Source organism: Passer montanus, unplaced genomic scaffold (assembly GCF_014805655.1).
Source record: "Passer montanus isolate IOZ18808 unplaced genomic scaffold, ASM1480565v1 scaffold61, whole genome shotgun sequence".
NCBI lineage: Eukaryota > Metazoa > Chordata > Aves > Passeriformes > Passeridae > Passer > Passer montanus.
In genome coordinates, this window is record NW_024371149.1 from 4,436,588 (window position 1) to 4,458,683 (window position 22,096).

At 41.1% G+C, this 22,096-nt stretch overlaps 1 protein-coding gene across 50 annotated transcripts in view; it reads left to right on the forward strand.

Annotated features, from left to right (window-relative positions):
- SORBS1 (sorbin and SH3 domain containing 1) overlaps window positions 1-22,096 on the forward strand; it is a 160,619-nt gene that overhangs the window by 121,464 nt on the left and 17,059 nt on the right. For 29 of the 50 annotated variants that reach the window (XM_039727379.1, XM_039727391.1, XM_039727381.1 and 26 more), the window contains 12 exons: window positions 1,455-1,502; window positions 1,617-1,740; window positions 2,814-2,928; window positions 6,118-6,201; window positions 8,906-8,971; window positions 9,542-9,643; window positions 10,990-11,039; window positions 13,796-13,971; window positions 15,565-17,082; window positions 17,814-17,899; window positions 19,458-19,625; window positions 21,063-21,109. In XM_039727379.1, the coding sequence (XP_039583313.1) occupies window positions 1,455-1,502; window positions 1,617-1,740; window positions 2,814-2,928; window positions 6,118-6,201; window positions 8,906-8,971; window positions 9,542-9,643; window positions 10,990-11,039; window positions 13,796-13,971; window positions 15,565-17,082; window positions 17,814-17,899; window positions 19,458-19,625; window positions 21,063-21,109 (2,584 nt within the window). The remainder of the gene's footprint in view (window positions 1-1,454; window positions 1,503-1,616; window positions 1,741-2,813; window positions 2,929-6,117; window positions 6,202-8,905; window positions 8,972-9,541; window positions 9,644-10,989; window positions 11,040-13,795; window positions 13,972-15,564; window positions 17,083-17,813; window positions 17,900-19,457; window positions 19,626-21,062; window positions 21,110-22,096) is intronic. The other 21 variants (XM_039727407.1, XM_039727411.1, XM_039727413.1 and 18 more) reach the window with 5 other exon arrangements.

Sequence of the window (22,096 nt, forward strand, 5' to 3'; positions counted from 1 at the left end):
ATTTGCCACGTATTTTTCTATCTGAGTAAATCAAACTTGCATTTAAGAATACAAGTCATTTTTGTCAACAGTTCAGTGTAATACAAATATTTGGTTTTCGTCAGTAAGGTTTAAAACATGGGAATTGGCCTTCATCATCTGAAGGTTATGATGGGCATACTAAGACTCCATAACCATCATTTTGGAACTCTAACCTTCTAATTAATTCACTGAGAGAACTAAAGCAGATAGGTTAGAAGTTTAGACTACCCTGAGCCTTCCTGAAAGACTTGAGTGCAACTTCAAGTCAGCTGTGTTAACCAAATAGGTTTTTTCCAGCAGATGAGATTGGCTATAGCATCTGATAGATGTCCTTCATGAGAGAAAATTTAGTTGTTTCAAGCTGTTGATTGTCATCACTAAATTCACATAACACTTTTTAATTTATTTTTTTTTATCTAGTTGATTCTAGCTTCATCTTCTTTGTTTTATGTCTTTTTTTTCTGTCACACTGAGTGGTTTCTTTGCAGAGATATTAGTAATACTTTGGCTCACAATTCTCTTTGCAGTCACAGAATCACAGAATATTCTGAGTTGGAAGGGACCTGCAAGGATCATCAAAGTCCAACTCCTGACCCTGCACAGGACACCCCTAAGAGTCACACCATGTGCCCCAGAGCATTGTCCAAATACTTTCTGAGCTCTGTCAGGCTGGTGCTGTCACCGCTTCCCTGGGGACCCTGTTCCAGTACCTGACTACCCTCTGGGTGAAGAACCTTTTCCTAGGATCCAACATAAACCTCCCCTGACAACTTCAGGCCATTCTCTTGTGTCCTGTCACTGTCACCACAGAGCAGAGACCAGTGCCTGCCCCTCCCTTTCCCCTCAGAGGAAGTTGTAACTGCAGTGAGGTCTGTCCTCAGTCTCCTCTTGTCCAGGCTGAACAGACCAAGTGACCTCAGCTGCTCCTCATGTGGCTTCACCTCTAGACTCTTCACCATTTTCATTTCCTTCCTTTGGATGCTCTCTAATAGCTAAATACAAGAGTCATATGTGATTGTCAGCAGGGCTCCTCAGCTGTATTATTATGTTTAGTACCTAATGAGTTTTATTAATTGTATACTATGGCTTTTGGATCCTCTATTTGTCTCTCAGCTTTTGATAAAGTGGATCTATAACCCTTGCTGTAGAGGAGTTTTATGATAAAAAGGGATTATTTTCTAAAGTACTTTGAGAGCCTGGAGAAAGGTATTAGTGTAAATAGTATATTAATATTTATATCTAATCTAGGAATTATTTTCAAATGCAATTTTAACCTCATTGGAATTTTATTCTTTAGGATCCTCTCCCTGTGGTAAGTATTGGGCATATCACTCAAATTATGTTGAATGCATTAGTAGAAGAAATTAAAGCGTCTCTGGTGCTTCTTCTTTGGGACTTTTTCAACTCACTTGCAAAATACTTTTGTCTTTCAGATGAAGATTCTGATTCATTCTCTCCTCGTTACTCCTATTCTGAGGACAGTAAGTAATTCACGTTTCTTGTTTAATCTGTCAAAAAGAAAGGGCATGTAAAGAATGTATTTATTTGCCTCCTCTCCAATTCACCAACATTCCTGTATGTGATTTATCCTACAGGCAGAACCCAAGTTCCCCGCTCCAAGAGTGAGATGGACAATATTGATTCCGAGAAGGTTGTGAAGAGGTCTGCCACTTTGCCACTGCCAAACCGTGCTTCATCACTGAAATCAAGCCCAGAAAGGTGATCTGAACTAAGCTGTATATAGAGCAGTTCTGGAAGAATATCTGAAAGCTGTCAGTGGGAAGGGGATAAAGGTGGAAGCCTTACGTCCACAAATCGAGTTAAACTTTTTTGGAAGTTGGATATGTCGTTTTTACTCTAAGTCTTTTACTAGGTGGCAGTGGACTCCTTCATTGCCCAGTCCCCCATTCTGTCTGTCTTTTTCATCAGGCATCACACAGTCTGTTGCATAGTCTCCTGTCTGGGTGGAGAGTTGGGAGTCATGCCTACCACATAGGCACAGTGTAAACTTGGCTCACTGTGACTCCGTAAATGTACCTCAGAATACAAGCAAGTAGTGATAATTATGGAGAAGCAAAATTTGGATTTTTGTTGAGTCTTGGTAAAAACTTAGTAACATTTTGTTATCCTGCATTAGGTGTCTGATTATATCAATTTTGAGACCAGCAGGACCTTGTAGGATATGGACCCCGAATGCTTTGTGACTGTTGTCGTTTCAACTGTGTCGGTATAGGCACTACACAAAATTATAGTGGTTTGGGTAGTCAGTGGACTGTTCTTAGCAATATTAAAATAGAGCCTGAGATAATTCATTCATATGTATAGCAAAAACCTCCTCTTGGAATTCAGAGTGCCCTCAGAATTCAGAGCAGTAGTAATCAGGTAATCAGTGATGTGGCTAAAAGGCAGAAGTTTAGCAAAAGCAATTTAATCTGAGTTCTGCTTAAAGTTTGGACATGTTTATATTTTTGAGCTTAGTTGAAGCCCATCATTAAGCTGTTTCCAGTGGGGAAAGATTTAGAAGTCGGGAAGTTTACTGAAAATTCTTAGAATATCCCCCCTCCACTCCAATTGTTTCAGCAGCTGAGCTGTTTCCAACTCTGCCTGTGATAGATAAACAAATACCTGTCTGGAGCCCTATCTGAACTGTTCCTCTTGCAGCAGTATCCTTCCCTAGGTTAAAAAGTACCCTGATTAAACCATAATTAATGGTGTAAAGCATCAGTCAAAATTGAGTGTTTATCTCCACAGAAACCATGGTATTTTGGGGTAATTGGTCTTTCTTTCCTTAGGACTGACTGGGAGCCTCCAGACAAGAAGGTGGACACCAGAAAATACCGTGCAGAACCCAGGAGCATTTATGACTATCAGCCAGGGAAATCCTCTGTTCTGAACAACGAAAAGATGGTAATGTTTGATTTATCCTAGTTTGTGGCTTTATCCTGCAATTATGAAATACTCTTTAAATGCTTGTGTGGTTCTATATGGATGGGATTCCTTATGCTGACATTGCAGTGCTTGTGTGATGTTTTTTGAAAACTGTTCTGCATAACTTCCTAACATTTTTGTTCTCTCTAAAGCAAGATCTAGGGGGGATTAAGAAGTTTCTTTCCTTTTGGACATGTTGTTTTCCATGTTAAGTATGGATCACTAACCCTAGTTTTTAATCCATGTATGACACTGTGACCTGTTCAGCAGCTGTTTTGTCAGCTGTACTTTTTCTAGGGCACAGTATTAGCTGATGCAGGAGGGTTGAAGGCATTATGCAACAGAGAAAGCAGGTTCAGTTTCTATGTTCCTCTGATGCTTTAAACACTGAACTAGTTTTCAGAGTGCCTTTAGTGTGCCTCAGTGGATGCCTCTGAGGTGCATTAGGATATGGCCATTTTCCCTGGGTTGCTTTTTTCCTCAGCTGGATCTCACCACTTCTGTGGCAGAGGTGGCAGGACTCAATGTGAGCTCTCCAGCTATGGTAGAATGTAACCTGGCGTATTAAGTGAGCTGTTACCAATTTCAGTCTGAATTAGTAAGCAGTGCTGTGAATTGTGACGGCTAGGGTCATACAAAAGTTTCTTTCTTCAACCTTGGCTGAGAATACTTGACAAGGGACAGGCAGAGAGGTGATGCTAACCTCATCAGCCAGTTCAGTATAAATTCGCACAGATCACTAAAGTTGTCCTTCCATGGTTCAAGTGTGACACCACAACTGCTAGAAAATACTGAATGTTGTTAGTAGTGTATAAAGATAGTGCATAATGATATAATTGTTCTATAATGGCATTAATTAGAAGGATTCAATTAGAACTGCTAATTGCACGTGACTTTCCAAATGTAAGCTGGACTTTGTGCCTTAACAGCTCAGACATTGATCCATGCATGGAATAGATAAAGGAATGCTCCTGAAAAACCTGTCTAGGATTTTACACTAATGAATAGCAATTTAAATCAATAGAAATGTAAGAATCAAGTCTGATGTGGGACCTGATGCTTTTCCTTAGTATTTTGGTGGGTTTTCTTTTTTCCTTCCAAGTGTAATCAAGGTCCATCACTTTTTGAAGATGCTGCAACCAACTTCTTTTCACACGGGTGTCCCTTCACTGACTTCAACAAAGTTGCTCCTGATGGGAGCATGATCCTAGTGCCTATTGCAATGGGTGGTGGATGACTCCCTCTTGATACCACTGGGTGTTGGCTCAGCCCATTAGAGAAGTGCCAGTGAGGAGTGGTTTGAACATGGTATGACACCTCCATTCCTGCAGTCCATCCTGGAGCCAGATTTCTGCTGACTTAAACATCAGTTTTGTCTCACGGTAAACAGACAAGATTAAAACTTGTGGCAAAAGGCCAGCTTCATCTGTGTACTTCAGCATTTGCAAAAGGTCTGTCATCACCAGTGGCACTGTTTACATGTTCAGACTTCATCAGGTACTGAACTGAGCTGTGGAATCAGAGTGTAAAAGCCACACGCAGAACCATCATCAGCATAACTAAAAAACATTTTATGTACAGAGCTCATCAAAACCAAGATGAAAGCAATAGCTATGTTACTTCCAATGTTATTTTATGAGCTTTAATTTGAAGCCATAGACCAGAGAAAAAAGAAGGCCTTGGAATAGTAGCTTCACAGTCACCATCAGTCTCATTAAATATAACAGTACCATAGTGGTTAGTGACTGCATCTTTCAGGGAGGTGCAGGAAATTTGTGAATATCACCTCGTAATCACACCCCCAGCTATGACTATCAGTATGCCTATCCAAAACAATTTCAGAGCACGGAATACTCTCTTGTTGATATAATTTGGCTTTGTTTTAATGTAAGCAGTTATATAAGATGAGTGCTTTTAGTTGGAGTGCAGTAAATAAAAAATAGAGGTATTGATTCCTTTGTGCCTTTAAGAAATAGCCAAATCATTCTCCAGGCCATCAGACATTAAACATGATGTCACTTGCATTGCCTCTCATTTAGCATCAATCCTGAGCTCTTTTCCTAGAGCTTTTTTTTGTGATGCTAATGGCTGTGGCAGAATCTGGGACATCCAAGTCCAGCACTTTTGTCAACTGCCTCAGTAACTCCATCACAGAATTATTTCCATGAGGACAATGTGCATCTGTGTGGCTGCTTCTTCCTTGTGATGGAGCACTTGGGACCTTACCTGCACAGCAGACATGATGTGTGTATATTTTCAATGCACAGAGAGCCAGTCTGCCTTTGACTAGGTATACTGAAATGCAAGAATTAGCTAGATGTCTTTTATCCCACACTTTTGGAGAGCGGTACCTCAGAAGCTTTAGCAATGGACTTTTATTCTCTTACCTCACCAGCAGTGGTTTCAAACAGCTACAACTATTTCAATTTTTTTTGTTTCATTAAGACAGATGGTATGAATGAAAGGGAATTTCCTTTTCAGCTGTACTGTTTTCTGTCCTGTCTGATTTTCCTTCACTGTAGTTTTGTCTGATACTCTAACATTTATTTGTGAAGAAACATGTAATATTGTCGCTCTATCCATTCTTTCAGAGGTCTTTCAGGGTGCACTCTCTCTGACATGTGTCTTGTATGATTTAGAAAACCACCTTCCACTCTGTTTGCAGTGTATAGAACAGGGTTTCTCACATGTTCATGTGCTGTTAAAGATGCAGTATTTGATTCAGGTCTTACTGAGTCTCTCTTTTTTTAACCAAATTAAGATTTTAAAAAATAATAATAATAAAGTATATGCAGCTTTGACTTGATAAAAGTGTCTGACAGTAGGGCTGACAGACTGCTGGACTCTCTGCTCTTCCACCGAGTCTCCCTGTGACTCTGGGCAAGCTGCATAATTTCTCTCTCTCTTTGTGGGTCTCCTGACCTGTAAAATACAATTCATTCATATTCATGTGAGTCACAATGATGCTATTGGGCTTAACTGATGTTTTCAAAGCAGTTCATGGCCTTTATGAAAAACATGCTATAGAAATTCCAAATTATTAGGCTAAATATCTACATTTTAAAATGGAAGTGATGGGATCTGCATCTCTAACAGTCCCTTTCCGTGTATTCTTTGCATAATGTTATCCTTCTCTTTCTTCCATTCCCCTATCACCAATTCCTTTAGACTCGGGATATAAGCCCAGAAGAGATAGATTTAAAGAATGAACCTTGGTATAAATTCTTTTCGGAATTGGAGTTTGGGAAACCGGTAAGTTTGATAGTTGCAATGACCAATGAAGTCAACCTGCCTCTTTTTATTTTTTTTTTTTTTATGATTGTCACATCTCTTTCCTAGGCCCTAAATCTGAAACAGCTGCCTTAATAATTTAAAGATGTGATTGTGCATAATGTCATCCTGGTACTAACATAAAGCAGCTGTTCTGTGGCCACTTTTAGTGTTTTGAAGCCATTTACAAACATTCCCCACCTTCCAGCACTGTGTATCAACAAGGTAATATTTTTTCACACGCCATAGTTCAAACTGCATTTTTGTTGTTAAAGTTAGAAATAATACCCTGCTCTCATTCTTAAAAGTCCTTATTGAAAGCCCTTATTCTCCTTTTGCCTAACGAGATCTAGGATGGCTGATAGGTAGCTTTAAGTCAAGGAGAATTATTTATTCCTGTCCCTGGCTTGTAAACTGTAGGTCAGTAATTTCTAGCTCTCCAGAAACAGATCATGACCTTGTTTCCTGCTTATTTCCTTATGCATATAGCTGCCCATTGCATAAAATGGGGAGCACCAGCCTGTGTTGAACAGCCCTTGCCCTTCCCTGAAACCAAAGGAGTCTGAGAACAGTGTTCTTTCTTTTCAAATGGAGCTGTGTTGCTATGTGTGGAGAGAAAAAAAAAAAAAGCCTTGATTTTCCCTCTGGAAAAGATGAACCAAAGCTTAATTTTTCAATAGGACAAAGAACATTTTGATGGACGGAACACATCAGTGGTCATGGCTACTGGGAAAAATGTGACTTTAAAGCATTTTATGGCCTAGTTCTTACTGATTAAACACTACTAACTTAGTTATTAAATACTGTTTAATAAGCTACTCTTACTGCACCAGAGGGTCAGTATCAGCTTCTCACACGTATTCAAACATAGTGATGGTTTCTCATTTCTGCTTTCCCCTTTAGGTCAGTAGTCAAATGTCCATGCACACAAATTTTGAGTGCTGCTGAGATTCCTTGTGTGTACAACAAAACAGAAGTATGTTTTAAGGTTCAGTACTGTCTTCAAAGACAACTGTACATGAACACCAGCGAGCAGGTTTTAAATTGAATCTTTGTTCTGGCAGAAGTGGCAAAGTTCCTCTGCACAGAATGTAGCTACCTGAAGATGTGTGCTCAGTCTGATCACATCATAAAGATAGTGTAATTTTTGCTGGAAAGCAAGGATATACAGTGGTTGAGTAGTCCAGTCTTCCATAGAAAACTATGTTTTATAGCTATGGACCTTCCATCCTAAGCTAAAGAAGTTTCAGCAGTGTTTGAAATGAGACCTCCTAATGTTTAGGCAGTAAAAGTCAGATAAATCTCACCTCGATGAGGCTTTTAAGTGTTGTCAGTGTAAGGATTTAACTCCTCACAACTAGTCATGGTTTAAGGTTTCCAGAGTGAGAAGAAACCTGTTTATCTTTGTTGCCATGTAATTAATAGCCACCTGCTTTCACAATGAGTCAAGGTTCCTCATCTCTGTGGTCCTTTGAGTTAATGTGAGTTAATGGAAAATGTGTCAAAGAAAGAAAAGCCCTTGGTCCTTTCTACATCTGGGGGTATACCCATTCTTTAGAGGTGTGGATTTGTGCTTTTAGTCATGCAGCCTTGGCCTTATTCCAGGAGAGTGTATCTCAGGGCAATCTGTCTCATGTTCAGCAGACCATCTGTTCTGGTGACAAGTTCCCCACCTTGCTCAGGGCACTTTTGTCAAGTGCTGCTCTCTTACAAGGCCTGCCTTGAACTTGCTTCAGTTCCAAAGCCATGCAGCCATGGTCCCCAAGAGCTGTGCCAGTTCCTGAATGTGGAACTCCATAAGTAGTGTGTTGGTGTCAGGCACTTGAATTCAGGATGCCATCTCAGACTATTGTAGCTAGCAAGCCTTTACTGAGCTTCATTGCCACAGCCCAAAGAACATGTTTTTGGAGCTTTACTCACTCCAGTTATGAGAGTCCAGTCTGGTCCTTTACTCTGAATAATCCTGCCTGATACTTACATGTTCATCCAAACAGGAAAAAAAATCCATTTTGAAATCAGCCCTTTCAGCTGTAGGATGAATTTTAAATAGCTAGTTCCCAAATTTTTTGTGTCCCACTCTGTCCACCAAAAATCCTCACAAACAAACCTCCAGACCAGTGAAATAAAAATTAACAACTCTGCATTCTCATTGCCCCACAATGCCACCACGGGAAAATCAGCCATTTGCTCACATGGTATGTATTCATAAGCTGATGGAAGTGAGAAAGATTTTCCCTTTTCTTTATCAAAGGCCCTTGGTTTACCCTTTCCTTTTGAAAAGAAGAATGAGCAAAACAAATGCTTTTTTTATGACTGTATGGTTCTCCCCCTGATTTTGATTTGGTTTTTTGTTCAGAATGCTTTAACCAACAGCTGTGGGCACCCTCTAGAGAGTCCAAAATCCCACAGACCACCTTGCAAAAAAAAATTCTGAAAACACCCCCTCCACACTGCATGTATATTCCCTTTTGCCCCCCATGATTTCTTGATATTTATGCTATAGCAGATTTATCCCTCTTTCTCTCTCTCTTTCTCTGTTGTGGTTTGTTGTTATTTTATAATTTCTTTTCAGTGTTGATGCAAATTCCCTATTGTATTTCCCCTCTGTTCTAATCCAATTTCCATATTCTCTGTGATGTCTTTCCTTATCTTCATTTCCTCATTTCCTTCCTCTGCTTTCCATCAGCCTCCAAAAAAGATTTGGGATTATACTCCTGGAGATTGCTCTATCCTTACTAGAGAGGATAGAAAGGTAATTGTGTCTCACGTCCGTTGCACTACAGCATCTAGCGCGTATATATGTGTGTATGTGGTTTTCTTTTCTTTTTTTTTTCTTGTAGCATTGCTTGGGTTTTGTGTGCTTGTGAGTGATTTTCTTTTTTAATTGGGCTTGAGCTCATTAGCCTAACAATTAAGTAGCTAGTCAATTGATTTAATAAACAATTCTTAAATCATAATCAGCCATAATTTAGAGTGGTTGTTTTGCTATCTTGACTTGCAGTGATAATTGTACTAACAGCATATTGCGTATTATTACAGTATCTTTTTTTTTCTTTACAGGTGGGTTTTATAACTTTATGGTTTGTAGAAATAGATTCTAGCAGGCCTGTGCATCTCTTGATTTTAATGTTAATTGCCTAAAACTATTTCCTCTATAATGATTGAAACATGATTAGTTGCTAGTGATTATCTGTGTATTGTCCATACCACCTTCCTCTTTTTCGATTAAAAAGGCTCTCTTTTTTTTTCAAAATTAACATTCCTTTGGTTTCCCCTAACCCTAAGCATTGTTTTCCCATTCTTCTTCTCCTTCTTTAACCAGAGTGATCTAGAAAAAGACCTCTACCTCTACCAGACTGAGTTAGAGGCAGATTTAGAAAAAATGGAGAAGCTTTATAAAGCACCACATAAAAAGCCACAGAAGGTATTTCCTATTCTTTTCATGCTGCCAATCCCCGTTTCCAAACTCTCTGCTCTAATCTATTCACTGCTGGATGATTATTAAATGAGGTTGGGATAAATAATGGTTCTGAGCGTTCTGACTGCATGGCTTGCTGTGTTGCTGTCAGAAATAATAGAATGTGATGCTGAGAATCCAGCTTGAAATCCATTTCAGATACAGTGATTTCATCTCTCACCCCACCACCATGTCTGCATTCAGCTGCCCCCACCCCCATCCCAGTCCCCGTTTCAGGTTTGGAGTTCAGTGTCTGCGAAAAAAACCCTCTCTATTTTTCACATGAATAGGCAGCAGCAGCAATCAGCTTAAAATTCTTGGTTGGCGTGTCACGTCATCATCTCGTGCCTTTCAAGCGTGTTGCCATCTACTCTCCCTTCTTACAAGCCCTGCTCTCTGCTTGGAGCTCACGCCTACCCAAGATTTTGGATATTCCTGAGAGATTTTACACAATTTTCCTTATGCTGCACCTTGCCATGGCCTTCTAGGGCAGGTCAGCTGCTGCTGCTGCTTCGAGGGTCTGCAGCACTCGAACCATTAAATGATAGATTAATTGGTAACACGCCATTTTTTCTTTTTTTTTCTGTTGCTGATTTTTTTTGAAGCTGCGGCATTTCACCAGGACTTGGAAAAGCTGCTTTTTCAAACCCAAGATTTGCTTTTTCTTCCTAGATAGAAATCCTCACATAGATGAGGGGACACCAAATAGAGAATTGCTTCTAAAATTGCCTTCAATTTTTAAATAATGTGTCTAAGAAGCGTTAGATGGATTTAAAGCAAGCGGCTAAGAACTGGCTTTTGCTATTGAACCTGTGCAGCTGGCATTGCTTCTCTTAAGTAAGGAATCTGAACTGAAATGTTGCTTTTCTTTTTAGAGCTTTGATATTTTTTGAACGCTGAGGAATGTATTGTGCTGCAGAAATGTAATACACCTTTAAAGCAAAGGCGGGCAGTGACCGGTTGGGGGAAAGCTTGGGGAAATAATTATGAGCATGTGTCTCCTGGTCATGGCCCAGCTGGTTATCTCTTCTTGCTTTTGGCTTTATTCACAATGACTCATTTGCAGACAAAAGAATAGGCACTGCGAAAAGGCATCGGCTGTGCTAAAAACCTGTCACTGCCCTGAAGGAACTCACAAAAATTGTTGCTTTTCTGCAAAGACATTGACAGCTTAAATTGCATTTAGACTTAAACCTCAATGTCTCCTATAGGCTAATATTGAAGCAATAAATGGAAAATTATTTAAGCAAGCCTTTTTCTTTCTCCTCACATGTAAGTGCATATCAATGACTCCTTTGTTTGGACTTTTGCAGAATACAGCAGGTGTTACTCCTCTGGAAACTTCCACAGACCATTCTTCCTAGTAAGTTTATCAATTGCTTGTTGATGTCTCTTTTAAAATCTGAGGTCATGTACAGCATGGTGTTGGATGTTGGAAATGCTTTGGCTTTTTGGGGGATGGATATAGACAAATGCATGTACCATAAGAATTTTATGTTTGCTTTAGGTGAGTCCTGGTACACTGTCTGCTTTTTGATCCAGAATGTGTTTTAAAGTGATTATATAACTGATTGCATTGTCTAAGTGAGATTTGCTGATTGTGCTAGGCAGTGGCTTTAAAAAAGTCAACAGACCTTTAACTTCATCTGATGAGTTTTGCAAATTGACTCTATCTTCATGCAAGTAACATTATTGTGTGGAATACACAAAAATTGTTTGTTACACATGTGTGATAGATTGGCTGCTGCTAGATACTCCATGTTATGTGCACCAGATCAGATGGATGCAGTCGATGAAAGGCAGTAATTTTCCAGTCTACAGGAAGGGAACAGTGGTAGGAGTAACAATACTTCTCAAAGACCTATTGGGCACTGCTTTTTCAGCAGAATATGTAATGAACAGTATATTCTGTGTAAATGAGTTATACATGTAGTTGGTTTGTTGTAGAAGAGGAGCACACACACACAAAATCCAGTGCAAAACGCTGAGCTGTGCTGAGTTACTTGAGTTATCCTGAGTTATTTGAGCCACAGAGCCAGCCCCCACTGTGAGCCTACTACTCCTTGTAATTGTACTGAATGCTCCATGTCCATAGGCACAGTGATCCCCTCTATGAGTATGGTTTGTTAAAAAAGGCAGTTTTTCCTCCAGCTGTCCATTAATACCCTGTGTGTTCACTGCCCCTCTGGGGGCCTTAGAGGTCTCCTGTACTTCTTTCAACACAGTTTCCTTCTGTCTGTGTTCATTCTGCTGGGAAACCCACACAACCGCTGCAACTGTTTCATTTAGTAGGAAGAGAGCAACAAAATAAATGGAAATTTCAGAGATTAGCATAAATATCATATGTTTGCAAGCAACTGGTAGGTTTCTGTTCATGGCAGCACTATCTGTGCCCCACAAAGCATTCAGGAATGCCAGTGGAGAGGCAGCAAGCCGAGTATGCTGGGAATGGGGCACAGGAGTGAGGCCCAGTGGAGTTACACATTTTTCCCTGGCATTGCAGGCTGCTTTGGCTGCAATACAGTACTGCTTGCTGGCCTGAATAAGGGAGCAGCTAGTAAAGAGATTCACCAAATGCCTCCTCTATCTCCCCCAGGTTTAGTCCCAAAGCAGGATTGTTTTAACCCTTTGGTTTCTTAATCACTAGGCTAACAACTAACCTCAGGGCAATCATTATTCCCTGCAGCAACTGGCTGGATTTCCTCGGGTACCTGACAAAGGGATGCACTCTTTAGCAAAGAGATATCCCTGATAAACAATAGCTTTGTAGCTATGGGTCTGTTTGGGCATTGTCTAGATAGAAAAGGAATACTGTCAGTTTTTCAGTTTCATGGCGCTTTCCATGAGCTTTTACTCCAGAAAGTAATTTATGGGAGTGCATGTGACTTGTCCGGAAATGAAAGTCATCTTTGTGATCCAGACATTGTGTAATTCCACCTCCATAGCCAGTCCTCTGATGTGTTTAAAGCTTTCTCTTTACCCCAGAAGTACAACATCTGTCCAAAATAAACAGATACATGTACAAATTTATCCACAACAAACAGATATAACCATAAACATTTCCAAATTCTCATAAATTTGAATCACTCTTGGACATCAGGATGTCCAATATTTGTTAATTGGAAACCTGTATATTTTTATTTTTTCAAATTTTCCAGCAGTCATGCTTTGGCCTCAGAATAGCTTTGTGTGAGACTCCATCTTATTCTGAACAGCCTGGTTGAGCACGAGAACTGGTATCAGTTTAGCTTAGCTTTTAGGAAACCAGTCTGCCTGATTGCTTAGTGGGTTTTTTGCACCTGGAAAGGCAATTTATACCATGGCATTGTCAGTTATTCTTTTGGAGAGAAACAGGGAAATCTAGAAATCAGATGTGTGAGCATACTTGTGCTTAGGTTCATGACTAGAAAAGGGATTTGCAATAAATTCCCATTCTTTAAAAACCTAAGAAATTAAAATTGTACTAATTTTAACATCATTCTGTTTGTATATATGCATGGTAGACCTAAAGTCCAGGATTTTTTTATTCCCTGGAGTGGAAGCCTCTGGCAAAGCTGAACAGAATTGTGTGCATCTGGGAATTTCTCTGGCAATTAAAACAGTGTCAAATCTATAGCCCTTTACTATTGCTTCTCTGCACAGTCCCTCACTGACAAGCTTCAGAAACTGAACTGTAGTGTTGACTGGGAGACTGAACTGGGTGAGATGAGCCCCTGAGCAGCTGTGCTTTGTAAGCACAGGACAGGCATGGTTAGTGTTTAAGGAGAGAGAACTGGAAGGTTTTGTGTACTTCCAGCTAACCAGTTAATTTCATTGTGTCTGCAAAGAAATCATGCATCAGCTCTGTGACTGTTGTCTCATCTGTAAAATAGAGGACAGCTTTCCTGCTGTCTGTTTCCTGGGGACTAAGACTGGAGAGTTCCCTCAAGTGGAGGATGCTTTGGTAGTGCCAAACACAGAACACTATTGCAATGTATTCATTGCCTCTTCATCAGCACCAGTTCTTTGTACACAGTCTATTCTGTGTTCTCAAGTACAGTTTTCTCTTACTTTACATGAAGCTCTCAGCAAACATGTGTGACCTCCTGGTGTCCCTTTCCTTTTTGTTGTGTATTCCAGCTCCACTTATTCACCCAACTACCATGCAGTGAAGAGGGAGTCAGAGCTAGCTGTGGGGGACCCTGCTGCCTTGGAGAATGAAAGGCAGATTTACAAGAGTGTGCTGGAAGGTGGAGATATCCCATTCCAGGGGCTGAGTGGTCTCAAGCGACCTTCGAGTTCTGCTTCCACAAAAGGTGGGTGGTTAAAACACCAACCTCTTCTCCATTCTGCAGAGTGTCAAAAGCCAGGTGATATGGGCAAACTCTTGCAAGGTTTAGAGTCCTATTCAAGCCAGTTGAGATTTGTGCTATCCTTCCTCTTTTATCCCCAGTGTTCCCTCCTTTTTTTTCCTCTCAGACCACAATGGCCAATATTTTTAATGATGCCTTTAACTGATGCAGGTTCTTCTTCTCAAGAGAGATCAGCTCCCTCCATTCAGCACCTCAGCCACGGCCCACACCCTCATGTTCTTCCTCAAGGCTGCTTAGGCTGGCCTTGCTATCCATCTGCTCCCACTGCCTTGCCATTCTAGAGCCCTTCCTGGTTTTTCTGTTCTTCCCACAGCAGTATCTCAGCAGGCCACACCAGTCTGCTGGCCTGGCTGCCCTGGTGTAGCTGCTGCTGCACAGCCTCCTGCCTGCCAGGGCTGTGCAGAGAATGCACTGACACTGAACCAGCAATTGCTGGCTGAACCAGCCCTGCAGGCTCCAGGAATGTGAGCCAGAAGAGACCAGGCTCCTCCTCTTCCCTCCCCCTGTTGCAGACTCTCTAAAAGAGACAAGGAAGAGCATGATTCCCATCAGGGAATTGTACTGGGGAATGTGTCTCTGAGCCAACTTCAACCTAAAAATGGCTTGAGATGGGGAGAGGACTGGAGAAGGAATGTGCTGGGTTTCTGAACTGCTCTCCCTAAAAATAGTACATCATACCAAAAAGGTCTCTCTGTCTCCATCTTCCAGCTGTTTTTCAGCATTTTGTCAGGCCTGTATGGCAGGGAGTCAAACTGAATCTGAACAAAAAAATCTGTTCAAACTGTTCCCCAAACTGCAATTGAACCTGAATGGTTATTTTGACATTTGAATTTGAACTGAAATCGGAAACAGACCTAAAAACTGCAGTCTAAGCTGAAACCAGACTGAATCCTATTAAAAAAAAAAAAAAGCCAAAAAACCATGTCCTGATCTGACTCCTTCAATTTTAAAGCAACTATGGCCAACCACATTGTCTGAAGGACACTCAGCTTATTCCTAGTATGGGGAATCTCTAAGCAGGCATCTCTTGGGCGAGGTCAGCTGATGTGGTGTGCTTCTGCTAGCACAGTCAGCCTCTGATTGTTTTCTTCCTCCCAGGAGTAAACTGTTTGGCCAGCACTGTGGTGAGACCATAGTAGGTGTGATTGCAGGCTTGGTATTAAGCCATTTTTGCAATGTTAGTGTCTCTGCATTCTTGCTGACACCCTGATCCTGCCCAGAGTTCAGTTGCCCTTTTCCATGGTGCCACAGCTTCCCTGGAAGCTCATGATGCTTAGCACTTTTTAGGAGAGTACCTTAAAAGTGCTCCAGATTTGCTTCTGGCCAAGCCCTCATTTTAGAAATGTTAGCAGCACTTCACCTACTCCTGTAAGCGTGGCTTGTTTTGCAGTTTCTTCCTGCTTTTCTTTATGTTCTGGAATTTTGTTTCTTTAAGGTGCATTTTATGAAATCCAAGCATGTTCTTTCTCCTTTCTCAATAGCTTTCTAGCACTTAAGCTAACAGGTTGTATTTATTTTATTCTGCATGCTTACCAGTGGATCGTAAAGGTGGGAATGCTCATATGACTGCACCCTCTTCAGTTAATAGCCGAACCTTTAATGCTAGTCATACCGGTATGTTAGGTCACGCATGTAAACATAAGAAGCCTTTATCAGCTGCCAAAGCCTGCATTACTGAAATCCTTCCTTCTAAATTCAAACCCAAACTAGCAGCTCCAGCTGTTCTTGTGCAGGACAAGACGGGTATCTTGCTGTCTCACGAGAAAGCTCAAAGCTGCGAAAACCTTCGTAGCTCCACCGCCTTGTTTGATAATAAAAAGGCTTTCATGGTAGACATAGGGGAAAGCATAGAAAACATCTTGATGAAGTCAAAGCAAGAGTATGCCATTAAATCTGGCAGTACCATGAGCCTGCAGGAGTATGGCACCAACTCTAGGAAAGGCTACCTGTTCGCTGCCTCCAGAAAGAGTGGTGTGGAGTTTACAACACTCTATAAAGATATGCACCAGATCAACCGGTCCAGGATCCATTTGGACACAGTCTCCTCCTGCAGCGTGAAGGATATTGCATCTCAGTTTGAGAATGAAGCAAAGGACAGGATGGAGCACAGCCTTAGTCGAGAGGATTCAGAGCAGATCCCCAAAGACACCGTTTCCTCCCGTATCAGTGCCTTTGAGCAGCTGATCCAGAGATCCCGATCAATGCCCTCACTTGACTTTTCCATTGGACAGAACAAACCCACCACTTCTCTTCAGTCTAAAACTTGTCTGAGTGCTGCATACTCTGCAGAGATTCTTCTGGATTTATCAAAAGCACACCAAGAAGAGAAGGATGTTGCCAGCTTTGCAGATAAATCCTCCCGCTCCTGCAGCAATGTGGAAGACACAGCTTCGGATGTCAGTGATGTTATCCCTATGGACACACTTTCAGCTTGCACTGATGAGATAGATCTTCTCTCAAACGCCTCCAATGACAGTGGCAGCAGCAACAGCAACCTGAATGGGCCTCAGAAGCATAAAATCAACAGATGCAAAGGCTCATGCCCAGCTTCCTACACCAGGTTCACTACCATCCGAAGGCATGAACAGCAGCAGGCCTCCAGGACCACTGATTCCAAAGGGGATGTCTATGGGGACAGGCACATGCTCCCCAGAAACGTCTACCTAATGAGCCCACTCCCATTCCGATTGAAAAAGCCCTTCCAACACAAATCCTGCAGAACTCCACCCCCAGACTGCCTGGCAAGCCTGGCAGTGCCCAGTTCTGAGAACCCAGATGACCCCATACTGCAGGGGAGTGTAGGAAACAAGAGTCACCACTCCCAGCACCAACCTTGCTCCAGAAGCGGGCCTCTTGCTCCCAGGCGCCTGTCCTCCTTTGACATTGTGGAGAGGCTTAGCTACTTCCCCACCATGGGATCTAGCCGGGATAGCTTCGTGGGCCGGGCTGACATTCCTGACTCCTTAAACAATGGGAACCCTGTTTCATATGCACTCTACCACAGCCTGGACACAAACAACAACCCGCAAAGTGAACTTGGGACGTACCTAGGAGGTGGTTTTTGTGTTCTTTACCGGTGTTCCTTTATCTGTCTTCTTTCTTCCATTCTCCTCCTCTTTTCTTCCACAACCCTTGCATTTTTATGTCCCACCTTTACATTCCCTGACTCTCTGGTTTTCTCCCCCTAGTGTGTCTAATGTCCTTTTGCGTGTCTTGCTGAGCAGTTTTGTTCAGGGCTTGTTAACAGCTGCACTTCTGAGAAACAATTTCCGCTGCATTTCTAATCACATCAGGTTCAGTTTATGTCTCAAACAGCTCTGGGGATGCAAGAATCTCGACATGAGATGTTTCTAGTCCTGTATCATTTACACACATGAGAATTATAAACCAAACCCAGATGATTTGCTTTAAGGAGTAGTTTCTCAAGGTCTAGTTGTGTGTGTGTGTGTGTGCGTGTGTGTATTAAACTTTTATCAACAGTAAAATGCTGAATCATACTTTGATGACGGTAGTGAATCTTTTCTTCACAAAGTCCTGTCTTTACTCTTCTCTGTATCATTATTTTCTCCCTGTTCTTGGATCTTTGTTCACATGTAGAGCCCAAAAGGGAAAAAAATGAAAATGGATAAATAATCAACATCTGATTGGCAATTTGGTCAATGGCAATTGAGAATCCTTACTGTCATAATGGAAACAAATTGTTTAAAAATATTTATTTTTTTCCTTTCTGGTTATGCTAGATAAATCCATGTGTATTTTAACTTCCTTATGTTGTTTTGAAGTAGATTCAGAATCACCAAGGCATTTTGCACCAGTTGATTACATGGAAACTCCAGAAGAAATCCTGCGCAGGCGGTATGATGATAAAGAGGTAATGCCCTCCTTTATGGCTTTATAACAGCAGTAGCAGCTCCACATACAAGAAATACAGCATTCAGCCTTACATAAGGGTAGGATGTCCATGGCTATGTGTCCTGGAAGTTAGAGTAACAATCAGTAACTAGTAGGTTTTACTTTCAATACTCTCTGCCACTAATTTGCTGTGTAATGTGTATAGTCCAGTTCAGCTTGTTTCAGATAAACCTGATAGTTCTTACCAATTGCACAAAATTACATACAAAGGCTTTAAGTAATATAAAAAGGCTGAAAATGTATGTGAGAAGTAGTACAACACCCTAGTACTTGCACAAAAGTACTTGGTAATCTGTAATTGTTCTTCGTGCAAGCCACTTGAGTCAGTATTAATCAAACTGGTGAAAACTCTATTATTCCTGTGGTGGTCCACAAGTTTTGAACAGTGAGTGTAAGTTGGTTTAAGCTATCAGAAATTGGTAAGTTTTCCCCCAGTGCAAACTAGAATTCTTTATGGTGTCTGAAGTTCTTGTCTACAGAATGTAGCAGTCATTTTTGAAATGGCTGGGTAACAGGGGAACAAGCTGAAATAATAGGAAAAGTCACATAGACTTTTCAGCACTGAGTGTATTCAAGCTGAGTTAAAGAAGTTATAAAGTGCTTGCTTTCCTGGAAGATGGAACTAGTTTCCCTTGTTGGTGGAGGGCGGGGGGTAAGTTTTGCTTTTACTGTTAACTTTCTGAGTTCAGATAATGTTTATATATGCTTTGAAATATAGTAAAACCTATTCATAATTCCTGTGTGAAAAATGATTTTTTGCTGTCTTCTCATGTGAAAGTTAGTAATTCTCCCACTTCCAAAATCCAGCATGAAAAACTCATGTAATGTAAAAAAACTGAATTCAGTAAGACCTTCTGGTTTCCTTTGAGTTAGCACACAGCTGAACTCTTCAGCCTACAGTCAGCCCCAGAAGCTGGAAGAATCCTTCTGCGCAGATGTACAAGAATGCATGTTTCCATTTAATGTGCTAGAGACTTTAGAAATCCAAAACAATTTTCAAGTGTTTATTTACTTTATTTTACAAAGTGTGTTACATGAGCCCAAAAGAAATATGGGAGAACCTGAATGTGGTTAGGTACTCTCCCAAGCCCTATGCAAGGCTTAGGAGAATTTGGTGCCTCAGAACTCAATGGGGCTGGTTCAAGTCTCTTGGAAGTCAATGAGAGATACTTGTTTTTGGTGAAAGAGGGTTTGGATCAAATCTCTGGATTATCAGCAATCTTCTTAGCAGCTCCTAAGACCTGCCCAAAATTTAGAAAAATTCCTCACTGATTTCCATCAGCTTTGAATCAGATCCTCTGTATGAGCTAGATTTCAGTTATGCAACAATGATGAGATACCTTCTGTGCTTGTAAAATGAAAGGGTATTGTTTAGTTAGTAGAAACAATATTTGATACTGAACTGCAAAGCCCCAGCTATTTGCAGGGAACTCAGGAATCTTAAGTCAAATTTATGGCAGCTTTTGAATGCCTTTAACTAGATGATTTACTGCCCATTTTATGCAATTTTATGGCAGAAACTTTTAGAGGACCAGAGACGGCTTAAACGTGAGCAAGAAGAAGCTGATATTGCCGCTAGAAGGCACACAGGGGTTATTCCAACGCACCATCAGTTTATCACTAATGAACGATTTGGGGACCTCCTAAATGTAGACGATACTGCAAAGAGGAAATCTGGGTCAGAGGTCTGTTTTAGTTACCTCAGTCTGCTGCTTGACCCAAAGCAATAATTGCCTCTCACAATGTTGTGCTTTAGGCCGACATTAGCTCTTCAGAGAATGTCGTTTGTTGTTTTTTTTTCCACCTTCCCCTTTCCCATTCTGGCTTCATTTAGATCTGCTTTGACTTTTATGCCTGGTAAATTAATTGATATCTCTATACCAAGCTGCATATATTAAAGCATGCCTGCTGAGAATTGCTGGTGCACACCTGTGATGCATGCCTTTAAATATCAGCTACTTAGTCAATCAAAGGCATTCTACATCTTTTGCATCATATTGCTACATTGTCTTCTTGTCTGTGCCTTATGCTTAGAAACTTCATGTCTTGTTGATCCTGGCCATGTGGCTGTCACATAGTTGTGGTTTTTTAGAAATACGTTGTTTCTTCTCTTGAAATATGCTTAACATCCCTTAGAAACATTCAGAAAAAAAGTCTGAGCATGTTTTACTGCATTCAACTTGGTTGGACTTTCTGAAAGAGACAAAGGAGGAGGTACATATTTTTTCCATGAGCCCAAGGCACTTTTCTGGAGGGCTGGATGTTGTGTCCAGGTGTTGTGGCCAAATGCCTTTCCTGCCTCACATGGATTGCTGCTGGGCTCTTGACAGCAGCTCTGTTTCCCCACAGGTGCTGCACTGTGATGCAAGGTGAGGTGCTCACCATGTGGATGGAGTACACTTGTCTGCCCTTTAGTTTCAAATGCTCTGGAGCCTCATCAATGTGACTGCTTTGTATTTTATGCTCTGTTACCAAAATCACTGTAAAATTGTCTGAATATTCTGTGGCCTGTAGAAAATCAGCCAAGTAAACCTTTCAGAGCCCAGGCCTGCTGTCAACATACATTTGGTTCTTTAGTCACTGAAGATTTTTTTTAAAACGTGTGCCTAATTTATTCATATTTCCCTTTTACCTTTGTCTCTTTCCTACCAAATGATACAGAGTACATGGGTCACATTGCAGTATTCAGCAGGGCCAGGTAATAATCAATAAAAGCCACATCAAATAATATCCTGCTGTTTTTCCCAGCTAGTAAATTTTGCTCTTCCATTCAAATGTCAAGAGAAATTTGGTCCTGGAGCCCCAGTAACTGTAGTTACTGGATCAGCTGTCATTCATCAGGGTTAGTCACATTAAAAGTTCACTGCTGTTACTTCTATTTCCTGTAGAGCTCCTAATTATTGCTATGCCAGTAGTTGGCACATTGTGTCCTGGTGGAAGATGCCCATCCAGCATATTTGGACTGTAATATGAGTTGCACGCAAGCTTGTAGCAGAATACCTGCATTCAATTTCCTCCCCATGCTAATCTTAGCTGTAGAAGAGTTTGGGTGATTTTCCTCATCAGAGGGTTGAAAACCTAATTATTATTTTAATATGTTGATTTTTTTTTTTAATCTCCAGATGAGACCTGCTAGAGCAAAGTTTGACTTTAAAGCACAGACACTAAAGTGAGTACAGCTTGTTGCTCCTAGCTGGAGTGTTCTTCCTCTGCTTTTTCCCCTAGGATGCAGCATTTTTGAAGTGTCATGTAATTGGATTCATGTTTTAGGGTGTTTTTCCAGTTTCCAAAGCAAAGTTGTCCATAGTAAGGCAGGGAAAAGTAATATGAGCCTTGCATGTCATAGCATCTAAAGGACCTTTAGGAAAATGTCTTCTTTCTCAGTGCATCTCTGTCCCACGTGATTTTTAGGACAAACCTGCATTCTTTACTGCAACAAGTTGGTGCTCTGCCCTGCAAGTGGATGGAGCCACAGGAGAAGAACATCCTTTTCACTGTGCACAGGATAGCCCATGGGCAGAAGCTAAACAGATGCCCAGCTCTAAGCATGTGGGCCCCTGGCTCAGCATTTTCCTGATTCAGGACAAAGAAGTGTGCAGAGTGGTCACTGCTCTCCTGGCATCTGTGGATACATCAGCAGATGTTTCAGATGTCATTGTTGTACCTCCAAGCCCTGTTGTGGTCCTTTGGGTGAATCCCATGGCACTATTTGTTCTTTTTAGGGAAGACTGCTGTGAAGAGAAGGCCTTGAAAGCCTCTGTCTCATCATGAGCATGGAGAAGCTCTCATTTTAACATTGCTAGAGAGGGAAGAAAGAAGAGCAGAATTCAGTGAAGGACCTGCATGAATGAACTAATGTCCTGAGAATATTTTTATATGTGATGATTTGTAATAATTTAAATAGTATCTCCCCAGAACCTGTAATAAAACTGAGGCAGATTAGGTGTAGCTGTTGTGTCCCTTGAGTAGAATATACCAGAGTGCAAGACAAAAGTAAAGCAGGGCTTGTAAAAAATATCTTAGAAAAGGCCCTGTTGCTTATTTTCCTCTTGGGACTCAAGTAGTAACTTTATGAGCCTAGTACAAGCTGGCCACAGTTCTTCAAGCTGCAGACATTCATAATTTTAGTACTGAAGCCTGTGGATTGAAATGCCAA